Source organism: Macrosteles quadrilineatus, unplaced genomic scaffold (assembly GCF_028750875.1).
Source record: "Macrosteles quadrilineatus isolate MER2022 unplaced genomic scaffold, UCM_ALF_1.0 Scaffold_1__1_contigs__length_201487025, whole genome shotgun sequence".
Taxonomy (NCBI): domain Eukaryota; kingdom Metazoa; phylum Arthropoda; class Insecta; order Hemiptera; family Cicadellidae; genus Macrosteles; species Macrosteles quadrilineatus.
The window spans coordinates 157921073-157940700 of NW_026542594.1; the positions used below are offsets into that span (position 1 = coordinate 157921073).

Below are 19628 nucleotides of genomic sequence, written 5' to 3' on the forward strand. Positions count from 1 at the left end.
GTGGCAACAATAGTCCAGTCAGAAGCAGGTAGTTTTGGATGGGAAAAGGTCGGAAGTTAATTAAACTTGGGGACGCTGTTCAGGGATGATAAATCAAAATTTTTCAAATTTTTGGACCTCGAGGACCCTGTGGAAAAAAATTTCCAAATTTTCAAACTTTTTTGCTAGGTACCGGTATATACTCTCTCAATAACTTTTTCCCCTTAAACTTACACATATTTGTAGAGCATTAAACAACTCTACAGTTCAAGCCTGTTTTTACGTTTATTTGTTACCGAGCAAATAACAGTAATTTTTCTTTTTAATATATTTTTTTATCCACCAAAATATGCAAAACAAGTTAGAATTCCAACTTATTTTTTCTATTACACACAAATTATCAAAAAATTTTGTAGTAATTATAGTTCCTGTTCCTAGTTTTATAATTAGGAACAGAAACCATATCTAGGAACAGGTAAAAAGCGCCATCTCTGGATACCCCCATACCCAAAGATGGTAAAATGGATTGGTATAATAGGGACTTAGTACATTTGAAGAGCTGGATCATGCTGGTCCATGAGTAGTCCGTGACTTTTTGAAGTTCACAAGTTTGTAATTCTTATAATTTTCCCCTTTAAAAAAAATGATTTTATTGATCATAACTAAAATATTTTTGGACCATCAGATTCGGTATTTAATGCAGATTACAACGATATAAGTTTCATACGGACGATTGAATTTTGTAAATTTAGGGAATCGTTTAAATGAGCGGTTTGTATATGTGCCGCGCGCTAGCTCCACCCGTGGAGGCAGCCAACGATGTAGTTTATATCATTAGAGGCAGCCAACGATGTAGTTTATATCATTAGAGGCAGCCCGGTGATGTCACATCCACACGGCAGTGGGACCACTTTCCATTTTCTTAGCCGACGTGTGAGCTAGCAACTGAACTAACTGTATTCTATAGCCCCGCATGAAAACAATCAAGGTTTTCGTGGTATTGAGTGAGAGACAACATGGACTATGGACATTGGTAAACTGCTTATAATTAGGACTAGGAACCATAATTACTACACGATTTTATGATAATTTGTGTGTAATAGAAAAAATAAGTTGGCATTATGCTTATAAGAGAAAGGTGGCCGTGGGGCGCGGCTTAACTGTTATACGTATATTTTTCTCAAAGTCTCTTTGTATAGTATATAGTTCAGGCTTTGCTTTGGCTAGTTGAGGTCACGTCCATGGTGGAAGGAATGGGTCACGTCGAGGTTCATTGTGGTTGGTAATCTGCCTAGCAACAAGACAAAAACCTGATGATTGGTCAAATGTCAAAATGAATGACTGGAATGTGGAAATCGAAATCAAAATTATTGTCTTGTCCACGTTGTCTGTCATTCGAAATTCGATAATCAATCGATCGATAGTGTAGTAGTGATCGACCAAACAAAACAAGAAAACGAAACGACCGCCGAGCCGCCGACCACTCGACCAGAATCGGAGTGAAAAGTGAAATCGAAATCCTTTCAAATTCAAATACTAAATAAATACGTTTCAACTTTCAATTCTATGTTAGTTTTACGTCTAAACTTTTTTTTTTAAATTACTATAACTATTGATTATTAGAAGATGAACTAAGCTAGTGGAAGAAAATGGAAACAAATACGTGGTACCGTCAAATTAAAGCTGCTGAAAAGACGTCTATTGTTCAAGATGGTAAATATTTCTGCTTATGGATCTAGGCTAATAGGCCTAGGCCTACTAAGTTGCTATGTGAGATTTTCTTGGTAAAATCTCACTGTTAGTGTTAACTTAAGCCCAATTCAATGTACAATATTGTATAACCTAACCTATTTGCCTAGACTTCCATAGAGTAAGTTAACCTACCAACACACTGTAGCCTATCCTATCATCAATTTACTGTTGACAAAGGGGGTACACTTCCATATCTGTTGGCACAAAAAACGAATGAAAATATCGATCGATGTATTGATTATTCGATATATCGTTTGGTTAGTTAGGTAATGTTAACCCATCCTAACTAACCAAACGATATATCGAATTAAACAAATCAATATTAACTTATTCATTCGGTTGTTTGTGCCAACAGATATGGAAGTGTACCCCACAAAGGTAGTAGGTAGGCCTAGCCCTAATGGTAAATGTTAAGTTATTTTCTGAGTTGAAAAAAAGGAGTACAGTTTCTTAACTGGGCTGAGCTAATATCGATTGAAACTATCAAATTCAAAATATCGATCAATAATCGATACTTTTAAATATATCATAACCTAACCTAACCAACCAAACCTGTTGATGGTGAAAAATTCACATGAAGGTTTAAGGTTTTTACTAATCGAATCGATCGTTTCAATCGATATTAGCATAGCCCAGTTAAGAAACTGTACCCGAAAAAAGACTAGGCCTAATTCAGTTTAAACATAAGTTGCCCTGTGAAAGTCTAGCCCTTTGATATTTAAGTCAAGTGTAATAACACTACCCTAACCTAGTAAATTACAGATCCTCTATCTTAAGCATCCCTACCTTCCATTAACACGTTCAGTGCTGACTACATCAATTGATGTAGTTGCGCCACGAGCGCTCCTATCTGCCTACATCAATTGATGTAGTTGCGCTACCTTCACTGCATTAGTTCAGTATGAGCTCAGTCATTTTCGGAGAACGTTAAAATCGTTGCTAGCCTGTAGCTTAGAATGTGAGCTTTATTTAAGTGTAGGTTGGTTCTAAAATCTCCTGTCAAATCCCGTCTCACAATGCTTTTGTCCCGGTTTCGGGGATTTTCTCTCTTGAAGCCATATTACAAGGCCAGTGACTACTGATCCAGGCAGTGCTACTACCTTTTGGTTGTTTTAGGGAACTACGTCCAATCTCGGGGGAACGTTGTATAATCACCGCTGCTCTTTTGCTATTCGTCAGATTGAAATATTTGAATGCTATGTGCGTTCGCTGCTACAGTGCTGCGCAGGCTTTGCCCAATTGGCGAGCGTCTGTAGGGATGCCTGCCGCACTGAACACTGTGTTAACACCAATTATTTAGCCTACTAAAAAAATATAGCCTAACTTATGTGTTCATTTTGCTCCACCCTTTTTTTCTTGGTCTAGGCTATGTAGGCCTAGGCTACGACAATGACATTATTTTAAGTTTTTTGGAAGGAAATATGTTCCCTTCCAAGGAAGGGGGCATGTCAGATATTAACTTCTTGTCTTGTAAGAAGTTAATATCCGACCTCGACCTGTTGTTACAAAGCTTCATTAATTGATCATTAATTGGTTGTGACATTTCAAAATTAAACTTTTGCCAAATAACTTACGTTAAGTAGGCTAAGTTAAGAGAGAATTTATTAGAAGATTTACAAAGTGTACATTCCTCTACCAAAAGTTCCATAATAATAATAATCATAATGGTTGATAAGACAACATCAGCTGACGCTACACCAGCATCCCCACAGAGAAAAGGAAACTCTACATTTTAAAAATAATCTCGTTGTCGGATTTGTCTTCCAGAACGAGTTTGATATAGCTTCACAGGTGGAGTTTGACAAGGTGGTAGGTTTGGGGTATCCTCCTTGTTTTAAGTCCAAGTGGCACCAAATGTTTTGTAGGCTCAGGACTACGATTCTCATCCGCGAGAATATAGGGTGGCTTTACCCTGTCCAAAGATACCTTATTTTCTCAGCCTCTTACAACCATCGTGATTTTATTGTCATCTCGGTATATGACCTTGTAGGGACCAGATTATTGCCTAGGGCCTGTAGAGAATTTATTAAACTGTTTTTGGAGGAAAAATCACAAGCCCTGAGGTTTTTGAAAACAATCGATCCTGGTTTGTTGTGGCGTGATTCGGGTGTACAGAGAGAGATTCATATGCTTACACAGCCCGGACACCAATCCTTGAGGTTTGTTGTTGGTTCTCGTGGGAAGGTACTACGAAAAACTCTCCCGGAAGACGCAGTGATTCTCCGTACACCAGTTGAGCTGATGTAGTAGAGATATGTCCTCCTTGAAAGCAAGTCTCACATATCAGGCTTAAACAGGTTCCAAGAATTGGAACTTTCTCCAGTATAAGAGATGTAGGTAGTGCTTTCAGAAATGAGATTTTGAAGTCCATGGCCAGACTCTTGCGACTTGGCTAAGGATTCCTGATCCAGTTAAAATGGCTTCAACACGTGACAAAGTATCAGCAACCATATTTTGTGAGCCATTGATGTGCTTTATGTCTTTTTAAAACTCAGAAATAAACGAAAGTTGACGTAACTGAGCTGGAGGCTACTTGTCACAGCACTGTCGAAAGGCATAAATAAGGGGTTTACGATCTATGAATATTCTGAAAGAAGTTGTTTCCAAAAGATGACGAAAATGCTGCAACACTTTATATAAATAAATATAATAATAATTATAAATACCACATAATTCTCTGTAAGTATGCAGGCTAGATGGACAGTTTTGGGTGAAAGTTTCTTGGAGAGAAACTCTAGCTTCTGAATAAAGAAGTTTCTGGGTAAACAAAAATAGAACGCGCCGGGACACTAACTCATGGGTGGCGTGGAAACTTCAAACGTCAAAAGTACAAATGGAAGATAGTGTTTTGTATTGTGCTAGCCATCTTCGTAATTGGATGACAAGTGAGACCTCTTACATAATAACTATAGCTTGTCTCAGAATAGCGGGACAGGCCTGATCTTGTAGAGCCTTGACGTCAAGAAGCCAGCACTATTTAAACCGCCCACAATCATTGCTAGCTCCAGTCGCTTCAATATGTTCAAGCTAACTTCTTCTTCAGCTATGTTCTTCTTCTGCATTCTTCGTAGCGATCTGCTGTGTCGCTACTCGCTATCCGACCCCCGAATTAGGTATGTGATATTACAATATTCTTAAAACTACCTGTTTAATAATTCTCCTAATATGCTTTTAAAATGATTAACCCCTGCAACAAATGAATAACAATTTTATAAATATACACCGTTCATTATTAAAGATTTCTATTAAACACAACCTTTTAGATTTTATAAAAAAATCACTAATACGTTCATATGTAAATTGTTTGACTCTTTACTAAAATCCAAAGCTATTAAAAACATAAGTTCAATTTTATAAAAAAAAACACATTCTTCGGACCACTATTGCAAAAATTATATATTGGCTACTTTTATATAGCCTCCTCCTCAGCATCCCGACAACGACGGTGATCTCTTTGTACCGGAAGAGAACCTCGACATGGTTAAGGAGATCTCTAGAGATGACGATGAAACTGACATCGAAAAAGAGGACAGGAATGTTGCAGAACAAATGCTGGACTCGATAGACGCTGAGTATCGTCAGGCTTGGATGGGTGTTCGTCGAAGCCTAGATAGACTCATGCCTCACTTCCGAGGTACAGCCTCGAGCGTATGTATATAATAATAATAATAACATTTATTTTACAGATATTAATGATTTATTTTATCAAACTGATTATATTAACCAAATGATATTTATGTTTATATATAGGTATATAATATTTAAAAACAGTTTGGTAAGATATTGCCTCAAGAGGTTGGCAATAGTTATATTTTACAATAAAAACAATCGCTGTGACAATGATTATTAAATATTTTCTCTTATTTTAAACATAGTGTACGAAATTTGGGTTAAGTCGCTAACTAGGAATTTTAAGCATATTGGGAAACTCTTTGAAGAGATTATTTATATAGAGGAATTTTCAAGAATGCTGTTTTACTTTTCAGGGGGGAACCCCAGGCTTGTGATGCTGCAATGGACGAGTTAGTTGCAGCCATTAAAAACCTGCCGGACCTGCCGGATCCCTTGCAAACTCGATTCCGGGCAAGCTTCTCAGAAATTTGGTTACCCTCGAGAACCAGACAGCATCCTCAACAAACAACAGACCCTGCTCCAACACCCTCGACTACCCAAGCTAGTGAGCCGGTTAACGAGAATCCAAGAGTTCTTCCTAGATGGATGCAAACGATCCTGGAGGCTAATCAGCCTTCTCCGACATCAGGCTGGTTATCAGTCAGGAGGACACCTTCCAGTCAGGCGTCAACCCATGCTCTTCCTCCTCCCACCCCCACCAGCTCTCGACGGCCCAACATCTGGCACCGCAGATCTGAGCAGACAACCTCGCGACCATTGGAGGAAGGGGAGGACGTTGTCGCATTCCCACCACCAAGACGTAACCAGCCCACACCCCTACAAGATATTAGCCTACTAATCACCGTGTTAGTTTACAGATTACTATAGGTATGGAAAACTTATCAAACATTCATTTTAAACAGTATACATATATACCGTCTTTAAATTTTTTACAGGATCAAGGTCAATGTTGCCACCATCTTTGTTACTATTTTATGTGAAATATTTAATTACATTTTAATATTATGTAGCAATTTATTATTTAGCAAATGACGAATCCTATTGCACTGTAAAATGTTAAAAGGGTAATAAAGATTCTTATTCTTTTACTTACTCTTATTCTAGCAGTACAGCAGACCGGAGTGGTGCATCAAATCAACCCTTGAGTATAGTGGTGAGGCAGTGGATCCAGAAACTGAGGGACCTGCTTGTCTTTGTGAGCTATTTCGTGGCACGGGCAAGTGCGATGCAACAGCAGATGTTGGCTGCTACCATCTTCAGAGAGATTCGTTATTCCCTGATGACAGCCTTGGCAGCAGACAACACGCGTATAAGATCGTACGCAGCTGGCCATGAGACTTTAACTACTACAACGAGACTACAACGTCTACGACAACACAAGACCATCGTTAGACCCGGGCCCAGCAAGAGACCACCATCTCGAATGCCCAATTTATATGGAAACCACTCCATCGGTGGTACTAATCCCATGTGGCCATACTTTTTGTGGGCCTTGTCTACAGGGTCTCGGGATATGCCCTACTTATAGAAATGCTTTTGAGACTAAATATTATATATATTTAATATATTATATATTTACATGTTAACAAATCTTTTGTTAATTATTTTTTAAAGTATATAAAGTTTAGTTTTTCAATACTGTATAATAAACCCATTATTTTGTATTCAACTGTATTTTTACTTTCACTCTCCTTTTTGGCATATTACGTCATAAGAATCAAATTATTTCAATTTTTCAAAGAATACTAAAATTAAATTCCTACTGTAATAACGAACAAACAATATTTAATACAAACAACTTAACCCTTAGAGTGCCAGGCGAGAAATAAAAGTAACGCTCAAAAAATGCGATGATTTTTCCCAAAGGTCGCGCTAAAAATGCCGAGCGCGATCTGGCGATTTTTAGGTTAAAATTTCATAAAAATCGAATTTTCGATATTTCAACCAACAAAAATCGATGTATCGCATCTAGTAACTTTCGACTCAATGTTAATATATGGGTTAAAAGAATCCGAGTATCCATTCGGTTGTTATGACAATTGTTCGATCATTACGAAACGTCCGGTCAGCCGGACGTTGGCACTTTTGGCTCGTTCTAAAAACGTCCGGTCGGCCGGACGTCGGCACTTTTGGCTCGTTTTAAAAACGTCCGGTTCCCCGGATGTTGGCACTCAAAGGGTTAAGGTGGTAATCAGCATTCATTAATTAACCAATGATAATGGAATAATTAAGGTGGTATCACTGTTACAAAAGTAACATATATCATATAACTCTAAACACACAAAAACAAACACCAGACATATTATTATTAACATGAATGGGGATACAACTGTAAAACAACCAAGTTGTTACAACTGTAACAGTGACATATCATATAATTCAATATGACAAAAAATACACCAATAGATTAGATTTAGACCACTCAAACCTGAAAAAAAGAAGATGTCTGCAAATTCTAGTGGAGAAAAGCAGAACCACGATCATCTTGTGTCCGCCACAGAAAAGAAGAAAACATCCACACACCCTGATGCCTGACACGACCTCGACGCGAGGTTCAGCAACGAGCGCCGTGGCCCAATGGTTAGCGTTTTGGCTTCTCATGCGGCCGGACCGGGTTAAATTCCCAGTCCTGCCAAACACTTTTTGTCCTACACCATCCACCATCTTAGTGACTTCATCAAGCTCTCGGCCAATCAGATCGCTGGGCTCGATGCGGAAGATTTCTACTTTTACATGCTTGAAAAGATTCTTCTGTCTCTTGAGTCCTCGGCACAGAGAATAAATCTGTGCCTCTAAGTAAGGAGTGCAGAATTCAGGAGTGTTTGAAGTTCAGCGGCCTTAGGCAGAAACCTACGATAAAAGTTCATGATTCCCAAGAATCTGCAAAGACCACATATCATCCGAGGTAAATGGTATTTTTTAGAGTAGCGATTCTCTCCTGAGGTGGACGTGTTACAGAAGATGAGACTAAAAAATCCAGAAATTTAACTTCTGGTACGCTAATTACACATTTAGACGGATTTACCATGACTCCATAGTCAGAAAGTCGTTTAAACAACATTCTTAGATGTTCTTTATGCATTTCTTCAGATTGGGAAAACACTAAAATGTCGTCAATATATGCATAACAAACTTCAAGGTCGAGAATAACTTTGTCTATGAATCTTCGAAATGTTTGACCCGCGTTACGTAAGCCAAACGTCATGAATGGAAATTTAATAACCCAATTGAGTGGTGATTGCTGTTTTTTGGATGTTATCCTCATGGACAGGATTTTGGTAGTAAGCCTTTGTCAAATCAATGGCGGAGAAAAGTGTACAGCCTGCCAAATTGAACGAGAAATCCTGAATACGTGGTACAGGTTATCCGTCAGGAACAGTACAAGCATTTAAAGCATGGTAATCACCACAAGGACGCCATCCATTTTCTCCTTTAGGCACCATGTGCAAAGGCGAGGACCAGGATCGAGTAATACCACGCTTAGCCATCTCCTCAAATTCTTTCCAGGCAGCTTTCAATTTTTGAGGATGTAAGCAACAAGATTCAGCAATGAACAGACCAGTTGTCTCATTTATATGATGAACTGTTTTATGTTTTACAGCACAAGGTAAGCATGGAGTTTGAATAATATCAGGGAATTCAGCAAAAACTTCTGCCAATGGGGAGGAGAATGATACAAGTTGAATACTAGTTTGATTTTTGTTAGGAACTATTCCCTCAGCACTCAATCCAGTTTTCTTGTAAACCAAACATTTTATCTTGCAATCGGGTAACAAGTGATGGTGTGAAAGGAAGTCAGAACCTAATATAGGTATTGAAACATCAGCCACCAGTACCACTAGACTCCTAGGGAAATTACGTCTAACTCCTAGAGTAAGGGTGAGAGGTATGGTACCATAAGTCTTAATTTCACTGTTATTGGCATCACAGTGAATAGCTCGTAGAAAAATATTTATATTTGATAAGGAAAACATGAGACATCAGACCCAGTGTCAATGAATTTCTGTCCATCACAAAGAGACGGTCGCCAGCATTTGAGCAATCCGTTGTTGCTGAGGTTTCCCTGAAAACAGCATGGAGAAAAACATTTGGTGGCATTATTTTTGAATTTTCTATGGTACCAGCACCAGTTCTTAGAAGGATTGAGCTCCTTTTTCTGATCCACCACGAGACTGGGAACGACTCCTAGGTCTCACCTGTGTATCTCGTGCTTTGATTTAGGATAATGCTTGAACTTGTTTAGAGAGTGATTATATTGTGTTTAATTAAGAAGCGTTACCTGAAGAGACTACACAAATACCAGGTGTCAAAGGAATATCAGCCACTTGCACAATCTTATCTGCCAGCTCGGCTAGATTGTCCAAGGAGAGCTTGAGTTGCGTAGTCAATATGGCTTGTGAATAAGGAGGGAGTCATCTGAGCCACAGTTGATGAAGCATGTTCTGATGGGGAGTCGAGCCTGCAAGAGACCTAAGATGCCCCAAAAACTGGGAAGGCTTGCGGTCTCCAAGGTCCTTCCTCTTCACTCAGCAGTCACCGCACATGTCGTTGCTCTTTGGATGCAGTGAGACGTTCAATCAGTTTCTTCTTTAGATGTCCACATTTTTCGCGTTTAGGAGGGTTCGTTAAATGATGTCTTTAATCTCAGCAGCGATTCCTGTGTCCAATTGCAAGACCACGTGGTGAATCTTGGTGTGTAGTCGGTTATTCCAGATATAAGAAATTGTGAGTCAATTTGGCAGAACCACAGCCTGGTCTTTTAGGCCAAAAGGGCGGAAGTTTGACAATTACTCTGTTGACCGAAATGTTTTGAGAAGTGCTGTGTTGTCTTATTTGTTGACACAGTTCTAAGTTCGGCAAGTTGAGTTTGCAGCTCTTCCAATGACATTGTAATGGGAGCAGGAAGTGTTTGGCAATGTTGTCTGAGTAGGCTGGTAGTGTTGTTGAAAAATAACTTGTTGTGCTAACCTACAGAAGGCTGTTGCTTTAAGTAGGTCAGTGCACTTAATTAGGGGGTCAGTTTTGTGTGTAGTGGTGCGTGTGGTGCACCACAGGACAGGGTCCTTCTGCTCGGGGAGTTGGAGCTCAAGGCTGTCTTCTGGTACACCACACCCACATCTACACACAAAACTGATCCCCTGATCAAGTTCACTGGCCTACTCAAAGCAACAGCTTTCTGTAGGTCAGCACAACAAGTTATTGTTTAACAACAGTATCAGCCTACTCCCAACAACATTGCCAAACACTTCCTCCTCCCATTACAACATTGATGTTAGAGTGAAATACAAAAGGATAAAACTCTTAAAAGAAAATAACAGCCTTTAGATAACAGTCAGAGTCGGGGGTTGTGGTTGTTTGTATATTTCAAATAAACTTACAACCAAATAAGTAAGAGAAAAGTTCCTAGCTCCTGGCGCCGTGGCACGGCTGACGTTCCGGAACGTCCGTAGCAGCGAACGTGTTAAATTAGGCTATAGTAAGTATTCAAAGCCACATAAAATATTTGGCATAACTTTTTCAAACTTAAGTTAGCTTAACCACAGAGAAGTAAGATACAGAGGAAACATGCTTATGGAACAACCGTGCACTTTTAGCTCTGGAATGGTGGGGCGGAAATGTATTATTAACTGAGCAAGGAAAGGCCCAAACGGTTCTTGTTTACAAAAGCAGTTGTAGCGCTTAGGCCCTACCTACAATATGAGTGCTGTATGTGTACGTGATAATGAGGGAGGAAAAGAGAGGGGAAGGGGACAACCAATAGTATTCGCACTAGACACAAGCGACTGGTGCTTGACACGACTTACGTCTACTATTAAATGTTTCCTGTACATCTTACTTCTCTGTGGCTAAACGAAAAATCAAACTTCTATATCGATTGTAACATTACTTAGGATGGAGTCGAGCCAAACGTTTCTTGGCATATTAAGTTTATTCGGTTTATTTTATTTACAGGCAAAAGAAAGTTCCACTACAAATTCCATGATGGTCAGGAAATGGCTGAGGAATATAGTATGGAAACCAATGTTTTGCTTCGAAGAGCGTGGAAAAAGAAAAATCCAATTCGAGGATCTGGAGATTGGGAAGTGGAAATTGGCGACCCAGAGCCTCAGTTTGGCGTTCTAGATGACATTGGAATAAAAGAAAACAGTAGTACTGTGAGTGTTTCTAGTGTAGTGTAGGCTTCAAAGTCAAAGTCCTTTATTAAGCCAGATTCACAAATATTTTGCATTGGCAAAGTCTTAACATAACATTGCATTTATTATGAAATTTATTAAGTACTAAATACATGACAGGGTGTTCAAAAAAGGTGGGGACATAATTTACGTAGTGATTCCTTGGGTCAAAATAAAGAGAAAATCAAAAATAATATTTTTTCCAAAATCACTTTGTTAACCAAATATCTTCTAGATAAACTTAATGTAGAAGAGACCCATTTTAGAAACAAAAAAATCATCTTGATTCAATTTCAAATTTCAAAATGGCGGCCATTTGAAGAAATTGTACGAGAATGGAGAGTGTGGGGCCGACAGGGGACGGCTGTCTAGGAGTGGGAGCCTCAGGTTGACTCAGTTTGTTTAGTGGAAGATTGGACAGAATAGTTTTACCTTTGATGTTGAGGTATAAGCCATGATGAGTGAAAGCGAACCTAGGAATACAGTTTACTGGGAGAAAAGTAATATCATCATACTTGGAACTTGGAAGATAAGGCAAGAAGATTTGAATTTATATGGTCCACAGTAGCATTTAGGGAGGTATTGTCCTGTCTGGTTGGGAGGCCGACCAGAATTATCCTCTTTCCAGAGGTTTTGTAGAGTGTTTTGTTTAGATCAGAGTAAAAAGAGCTACAGCGTCCGTTAACAACGTTACTGGTTCCTCCTATCACTACCATATAGTCATGAACACTAGGGTATCTGAATATGACCTTACAGTCTCAAGAACATGTTCCATTTTGCCGTTAGGTTTTATCTTCTGTATCCAATAGTCAATGGTTTTATCCACTCACTCTTCACTATTAAGCTGGGTTTTCCTAGACGCGGAGTCGGCCAGCGGAGAGCGGACAACGGAGAGCGGAATTGAAATTAACATGGCATTCCGCTCCGCTGCTAGGAAAACAGTAACATTAAATTACCTAAGACAAGCTGAGTCCGCTCTCCGTTGTCCGCTCTCCGCTGGCCGACTCCGCGCCTAGGAAAACCCGGCTTTACCCTTCATTTTGTCTCTTATTAGTCGTGAAATATGACGACCATGGCTGTCAGAGCAAAGAACAATAGATGTTTTTTTGGGGTTTGCAAATGGGAGGGGCAACAGACAGATTGTTGGTTTCAGGCTTAAAGGAATGTCAGAGTTGTTCGGAGGAGAGCCTATGGATCTACAAGGAGATGGGTTTGTCGTGGGTAGGCTACTTTTCCAGGTTCTGGACTTGGGAAAGAAGGTATATTTGGAGTGGAGCCGAGGCTGGAACTGTAAGGACATCAAATCGGTTTGCTGTTGATACACATTTTTTTGTTCTGATAAAAACTTAGGATTACTTTTCTTTTTATTTACTTCCTCCATTTCCTCTACTACTTTGTTTCAATCGTAAAGACAGGTTTTTGATAACCTTAACATCATCACATACAAACTATCTGCTACGTCATTGCTAGCATTAAGAAGAGAGAGGTTAATCTTACCACTTGAGAACATATAAAACCAGTGTTTAAAGTGACAACAGGTTGATTTTCTGAACAAAAGTAGCTAAGGATAGCTTTAGCGTTTACTAGAACATTTAAACGAAAATCAAATCCATTGTTTTGTTGGCAGCAAGAGACCTCAGTAAATTCCTTCTCTGTACCAAAAAACCAAGACTCTTTGTCAGTTTTAGTGCTGAGTTGTTTAAGTTTTTTACTGAGTCAAGATGGAACACTGCTTTATTGATTAGATCAAAGAACACAAGACTCCCAATGTGAGTCAACACTGTCATTTTTACATCTCTCAGCAAGGTGATTTTCAATGTCTGTTACCTGAGTATTATTCAAACAGCAAAATGCATATCTGTATGTTGATACATAGATCTGATCTTAGTCTGTCTACATCATTAGGATATCCAAGCTTTAAAAGCTCACTACTATTCGGTCTGACTAATAAAGCTTTAGTAGACATAGCTTTGTCACTTTCTTGAAAGGAAGAAAAGTACGCTTGTAAGACAGAATCATCTACCCATTTGTTGGTGGTTGTAGTGTACTGAATCAGCTGATACAATTTAAATGTGTTTTCAATACTTTGTTTACATTGTTGTTTGTTTACGTTTGACATAACAACAGAGTTACTTGGTGTTTCAAATATAACTTTTCTTACGAAAATGTCTTGTTACTTTACATAATTAACTCACAGTACTACAAATGGCGCAGTCGACTAAACGGACCGACGATTTACGTATAGATGCTTTTGATGGTCATTCTGAAGAATGGACTTACTGGCTCGAACGTTTCAAGATTGCATTACGAAACAGAGGAATCAAGAATGAGGATACAAAACGAGACTTGTTGCTAGGGAACCTTGGACCTCAACCCTTCAAGCTAGTATTTGACCACGCACGACCTGATCCCGTCAGTAATCTTCACTTTACAGGAGTTATTGATATACTTAAGAAATACTACACACAAAAATCCGCACCACTATCACAGCGGGTTATCTTTAGTCGCCGTTTCAGACAAGAAGGTGAATCTGTTAGTCATTTCGAATTTGCTTTGCGCGAAATTGCAGGTCTCTGTGACTTTAGTGACAACTTAGACGAACGGCTGAGAGATCAGTTTGTTCTGGGCATCAACAATGATCGCTGGCAACTTGAACTTTTGCGCTTACATGCTACGACAGATACTACATTTGAACAAGTCACAAACACCGCTACTTTATTGGAAAATGTTGACAATCAACAGTCACAATTCCGTAATACACGTTCAGTCAACAGAATAAGCAACAGGAACAAGAAGAATGCTTTCGAAACGATACCGTTGAAACAAGAAACAAAAGGAAACACTTCGAAACAAAACATCTTACATCTTAACAAGAGAACTGACTGCATTCGGTGTGGTTACAAGAAACATACACAAGGAACGAGCTGTCCCGCTGTCGATGCCACTTGCAACGCCTGTGGAGGACTGAATCATTTTGCACGCACTTGTCTTAAAGTGGGTAATGCAGTCATTATCAAAGGTAAGCGACTTAACATGTTAGAGGCAAAAAACTCGTCTTGTAACTCTAGTGTTAAATCTTTTTCTGATACAGATCAAATCCAAGCGATTAATAAAGGGTCGAAAGTAATGCTTTCAGTCAAGTTAAACAATCATACAATTTCAATGTTGTATGACCCAGGTGCAGCGTTCAGTATCATTAGCAGAAACATATGGCGAGATCTAGGAACTCCTAAACTATTTCCCACAGAAAATCTTAATGCATATACAGGAGTTCTAATTGAAACTATGGGTAAAACGTATGTTTCAGTTGAAGCTTTTGGTTCCAAACGTAAGTTACCGGTAATTGTTGTTAAGAAAAACGATATACCTTTGTTCGGCCTAGACTGGGTTCTTGATTTTAACTTACCACTGCCACCTGGGGCTCAAATATGTACATTGTCCAAACAGCAAACAGAACAAGTAAGTGAACAGATTGTTAATGACATTGTTAACGGTTTTCCAGAAGTTTTCAGTCCCTCTTTAGGTACGATTAAAAATCACAAGGTATCTTTTCACATGGCTTCAAATGCACCTCCTGTAGTTTCAAAACCACGGCCAGTTCCTTTTGCTTTACGGGAACCTGTGGAAAATGAAATTCAACGATTAGTAGACAGTGGAGTTTTAGAACCAGTCGATGCCAGGAATGAACCTATCATTTGGGCTTCGCCCATAGTAATAGTGGTAAAACCGTCTGGAGCTATCCGCATATGCGCGGATTTCAAAAATACCATAAACAAACATATGCTCCCCGATAAATATCCTATGCCTACATTCGAAGAGATCACCTCAAAACTTACAGGTGGCCAGGAATTCTCCGTCATAGATCTCAAAGATGCATATCTGCAGATGGAGGTCGAACCATCGGCACAACAGTACCTGATTATTTCTACTCACAAAGGATTTTTCAAGTACAAACGCTTACCCTTCGGAATCAAAATTGCCACCGGGGTTTTTCAATGCAAGATGGATCAAGTACTGGCAGGCTTACATGGAGTCGCTTGTCTCCTTGACGACGTCATAGTCACAGCCCCAACGAGAGAGAAACATATCGAACGTGTCAAAGAAGTGTTAAGGCGTTTTCAAGAATCTGGAATTCGTGTCCAGACATCAAAATGTAAATGGTTTCAAGATTCCGTTAACTATTTGGGTCACAGAATTGATAGAGCTGGTATACATCCAACGACAGAACATCTGGAAGCAGTGAAAAACATGCAATCACCGAAAAATGTGAAAGAGTTAAGATCATTTCTTGGGTCGATCAATTACTACAGTAAATTTATTCCCCATTTACAGTCCTTGTGTGTTCTATTACACAAACTGCTAAAGAAAGGCGTGAAATGGCATTGGAACGAAAACCATGAACAGGTAGCAGCAAAATTGAGGCATCTTCTTACTACAACAGACACGTTGGCTCACTATGACGAATCCCTACCTCTCATCCTCGCAACTGATGCGAGTGATATTGGTGTTGGAGCTGCTCTTTTCCAAAAGTATCCTGATGGGACTGAAAAACCTTTAGCTTTTGCGTCAAGGCGCCTTGATCATGCTGAGTGCCGATACAGCGTGATAGAAAAGGAGGCGTTAGGTTTGGTTTTTGGAGTAACTCGTTTTGAACAGTACCTTTATGGTAGACATTTCGAAGTTCGAACGGACCGTAAAGCATTGGTTAAAGTCTTCGGTGAACATGATTCAATTCCGAAGGTAGTTTCAAATCGAATCGCTAGATGGGCATTAACACTGAGTGCCTATGACTACTCGATCAACTATCAACAGGGCAAAGATAACAAAACAGCCGATCTATTATCAAGATTTTCCTTGCAAAATACGATAAAATCTACAGAGGAAGACCAGGGTGGCAGTAACAAAGCACACCTTTTCCATTTGCGTTCACAGGATCTACCAATATCGACAAAGTGTTTGCAAGAAGCGACAAAAACTGATCCAATACTTTCAAAAGTAGTAAACTATTTAAAAAGGGGTTGTTGGCCTTTGGAAAATAATGAAGACACTAACCTACAACCGTACTACAGCAAACGTGAAGAACTTTCCTTTGAGAATGGAATTCTACTTTGGTTTGGGAGATTGGTCATACCTGCGAAACTTAGATCAAGAGTGATGGAAATACTACATGAGGGACATCCAAGTATTGTAGCTATGAAAGGGAAGGCACGTTTTCAAGTCTGGTGGCCTAAACTGGACAAGGACTTGGAAGAACACACTAGACATTGCAATGGATGTCAAGAAAACAGAAGCAAAGATCCTGAAATGCCGTTATTCTCATGGCCTGTTCCTGGAGAAGTTTGGTCACGGATCCACATCGATTTTGCCGGACCCTTCATGGGGAAAATGTGGTTGATTGTAGTAGATGCTCGGTCAAAATGGCTTGAAGTATTCCCGATGTCGTCAACTTCAACAAAGTCAACGATCAAAGCTTTAGAAGAGTTATTTTCAAGATTTGGCTATCCAAGGGTAATTGTAAGCGATAATGGACCACAGCTAACATCCTACGAGTTTCAAACCTTTTGTAAGAGCCTAAACATTAAACATGCTCGAATCACCCCCTATCACCCAAAAAGCAATGGGTTAGCGGAACGATGTGTTCGTACATTCAAAGAACGCATGAATGCTTCAAAAGGAAATGCTGGGACTTTCCAAGAAAAACTCAACAGCTTTTTATTTGCTTACAGAACGTCACTGAGAAGATCTACTGGAAAAACTCCAGCATTTATGATGTTTGGTCGCGAATTACGCTCCAAATTAGACATGTTGTTTCCTGACGTTGAGCAGAAAAACGACGAAGAGTTGGTTCAACAGCGGCTACAAAAACCTGGATCAAAAGAAAAAGTTTTTAAAGAGGACGACAATGTATGGGTACTAGACAAATCTGGAGCTGGGTTCAAGAAAGGAACGATTGTGAAAGTGAATGGTCCTTACTCATATGTAGTAAATACAAATGGACTAAATAGACGATGCCACGCAGATCAACTTCGTCTGGCTTAACTCTTAGAAGAAGGGGGGACGATGTAGTGTACTGAATCAGCTGATACAATTTAAATGTGTTTTCAATACTTTGTTTACATTGTTGTTTGTTTACGTTTGACATAACAACAGAGTTACTTGGTGTTTCAAATATAACTTTTCTTACGAAAATGTCTTGTTACTTTACATAATTAACTCACAGTACTACAGTGGTAATGGCACAACCCGTTTTTTACTTCAAGGATTTTAGTTTGGACGAAACTAAGCAGTGAGCTTCTACAGCAGGTTCAAGCCTATCAGCCAACGACTTTACAGCAATGTTTTTTTCATCAAGAATGGTTTTTAAGGAGTTTTATTTCATTCTCGGTAATCGAGGTAGTCTCAGTCCCAACAACCACGGTTGATCAGGACTCAGGAGTGTACTGTATGAAAAAAAATTGTAAAACTTCCAGGCCAGGCCCCTACCTACATAATAGATAACACAAAAACATAATTATATAAGACTGATGTTAAAGTACCTAATTTAGTTTTTTTATACATTTTCAGCCGTACGTGACCAGAAGAATTACTAAAACCAGTTTGGAATGGAGAATTAGAAACTTACCGTATCCAGTAGAAGTATACTCTGTAACTGCTGATACTCAAGACAAATGTTTGGTCGTTAGAACAACAAATAAAAAATATTTCAAAAAACTTCCAATACCTGAGCTTGAAAGAGTTGGTATTTTACCACTGCAAGAAAATATTTCATTATCACATAAATATAACACTCTAATAATTGTGGTAAGTATATATTTTTAATTTTTAGCCTATTATATTTGTTCAATATTTTAATAAACAAGCAGGAAAATTAGTTACAAATTCTTAAATTAAGCAAATTTTAAGACATTTTTTAGCCTGCAAAATGTTTATAGACATTTTTGCTGAGAATTAAGAGAGCTAATATCCACATCTAAAGATCTCTATTTTTCTGAGAAGGAGTGATTCTAAGCCTAATCATAGATAAAAAATACTCCCATAGTGGTTTTCTCATGTTCATGGAACAGCTGAAGCCAATTTTATTGTTAGTTCTGTCCGGTGCAACGTATAGAGTTCATGTTTTGTTTACAATTTGTTCTTGCTATTTCAGTCATTTAAATCCTTGTTTAACCAAATGAAACGATCTAATCATAAACAATTACTCATCCCCTATTTATATAACCAAATAGTAAAACACAAATCATGAAACTAACAGTAAAATAATGTACACTAAAATTTTTCGACACTAGCAGGCAGTGTTATCGGACATGGACTAGACACGAAAAGCGAGCTTCAAAATTTACAATGGGATGAGAAGTCTACTTGTGTTTGTTAGTCTATGGCCTAAATTGTCATTTGTAATATGACTACAACAAGTAATCATGTTTTCTAATGACAGGTTTAAATACTATTACTAATTACAGATAAACTTGGTCAGCTGTACCTAGGGTATCACCACGTCTATTTTAGTGGTACTGGTATCATATAGATTAGGGATTTTCACTTATAAATATAGGCCTAGAGCTTGCAGTTTAAAATGTGATTATTGTAACAACCACTCTTACGCTGCTCTACTATTGAACAATATATGCTCATAACTGATATACCAAATTATCTCTTCAAATAGGTATATATCTCATCAATGTCGGCAAATCAACATTTATTTATAAAAATTCTTTTCCAGTACAAAAAACCATCACAAGTCTTGGAAATGGAACAAAAAATAATGGAAGAATTGAAAACCGTAGCTGCTATCAAAGATGACCAGTGTAAAACAAGTTGAAATAAATAGTTTAAAACTTATTCTTCAAGCATAGTTAATTTTCATCCTGTTCACTTTGTTTTTTTTTAACAATTTATATTTACTACAGTAAAAAAATGAAAAACTTACCATTTATTTTAATGTAATTTATAAGAATAAGACTTTAAAACGATTACACATAGTTGATCAAAGTACCGATATGGTCTAATAGTAATATAGTGTGATTACTGAGTGTGTTGCAATAGTCTAATACCTCTATAACACCTGACTTGAAAGAACCCTGTAAGCTTGTA

The 19628-nt window shown here is 38.5% G+C and overlaps 2 protein-coding genes across 3 annotated transcripts; both read left to right on the top strand.

The window, feature by feature from the left end:
* Window positions 1-1394: 1394 nt before the first annotated feature.
* LOC128988326 (protein DPCD) lies at window positions 1395-19387 on the top strand. The gene is made up of 4 exons (XM_054409514.1): window positions 1395-1692; window positions 11317-11519; window positions 18102-18338; window positions 19258-19387. The coding sequence occupies exons 1-4, from the start codon at window positions 1629-1631 to the stop codon at window positions 19354-19356; spliced, it is 603 nt and encodes a 200-aa protein (XP_054265489.1). The 5' UTR covers window positions 1395-1628; the 3' UTR covers window positions 19357-19387.
* On the top strand, window positions 4977-7033 carry LOC128988330 (platelet glycoprotein Ib alpha chain-like). Of its 2 annotated transcripts, none has more exons than XM_054409525.1 (2): window positions 4977-5365; window positions 5718-6252. In XM_054409525.1, the coding sequence occupies exon 2, from the start codon at window positions 5746-5748 to the stop codon at window positions 6229-6231; it is 486 nt and encodes a 161-aa protein (XP_054265500.1). In that variant the 5' UTR covers window positions 4977-5365; window positions 5718-5745; the 3' UTR covers window positions 6232-6252. The 2 variants fall into 2 exon arrangements, with proteins under 2 accessions (XP_054265500.1, XP_054265508.1); XM_054409533.1 differs by lacking the exon at window positions 4977-5365 and adding an exon at window positions 6469-7033 and having other exon boundaries at window positions 5639-6231.
* Window positions 19388-19628: the final 241 nt, after the last annotated feature.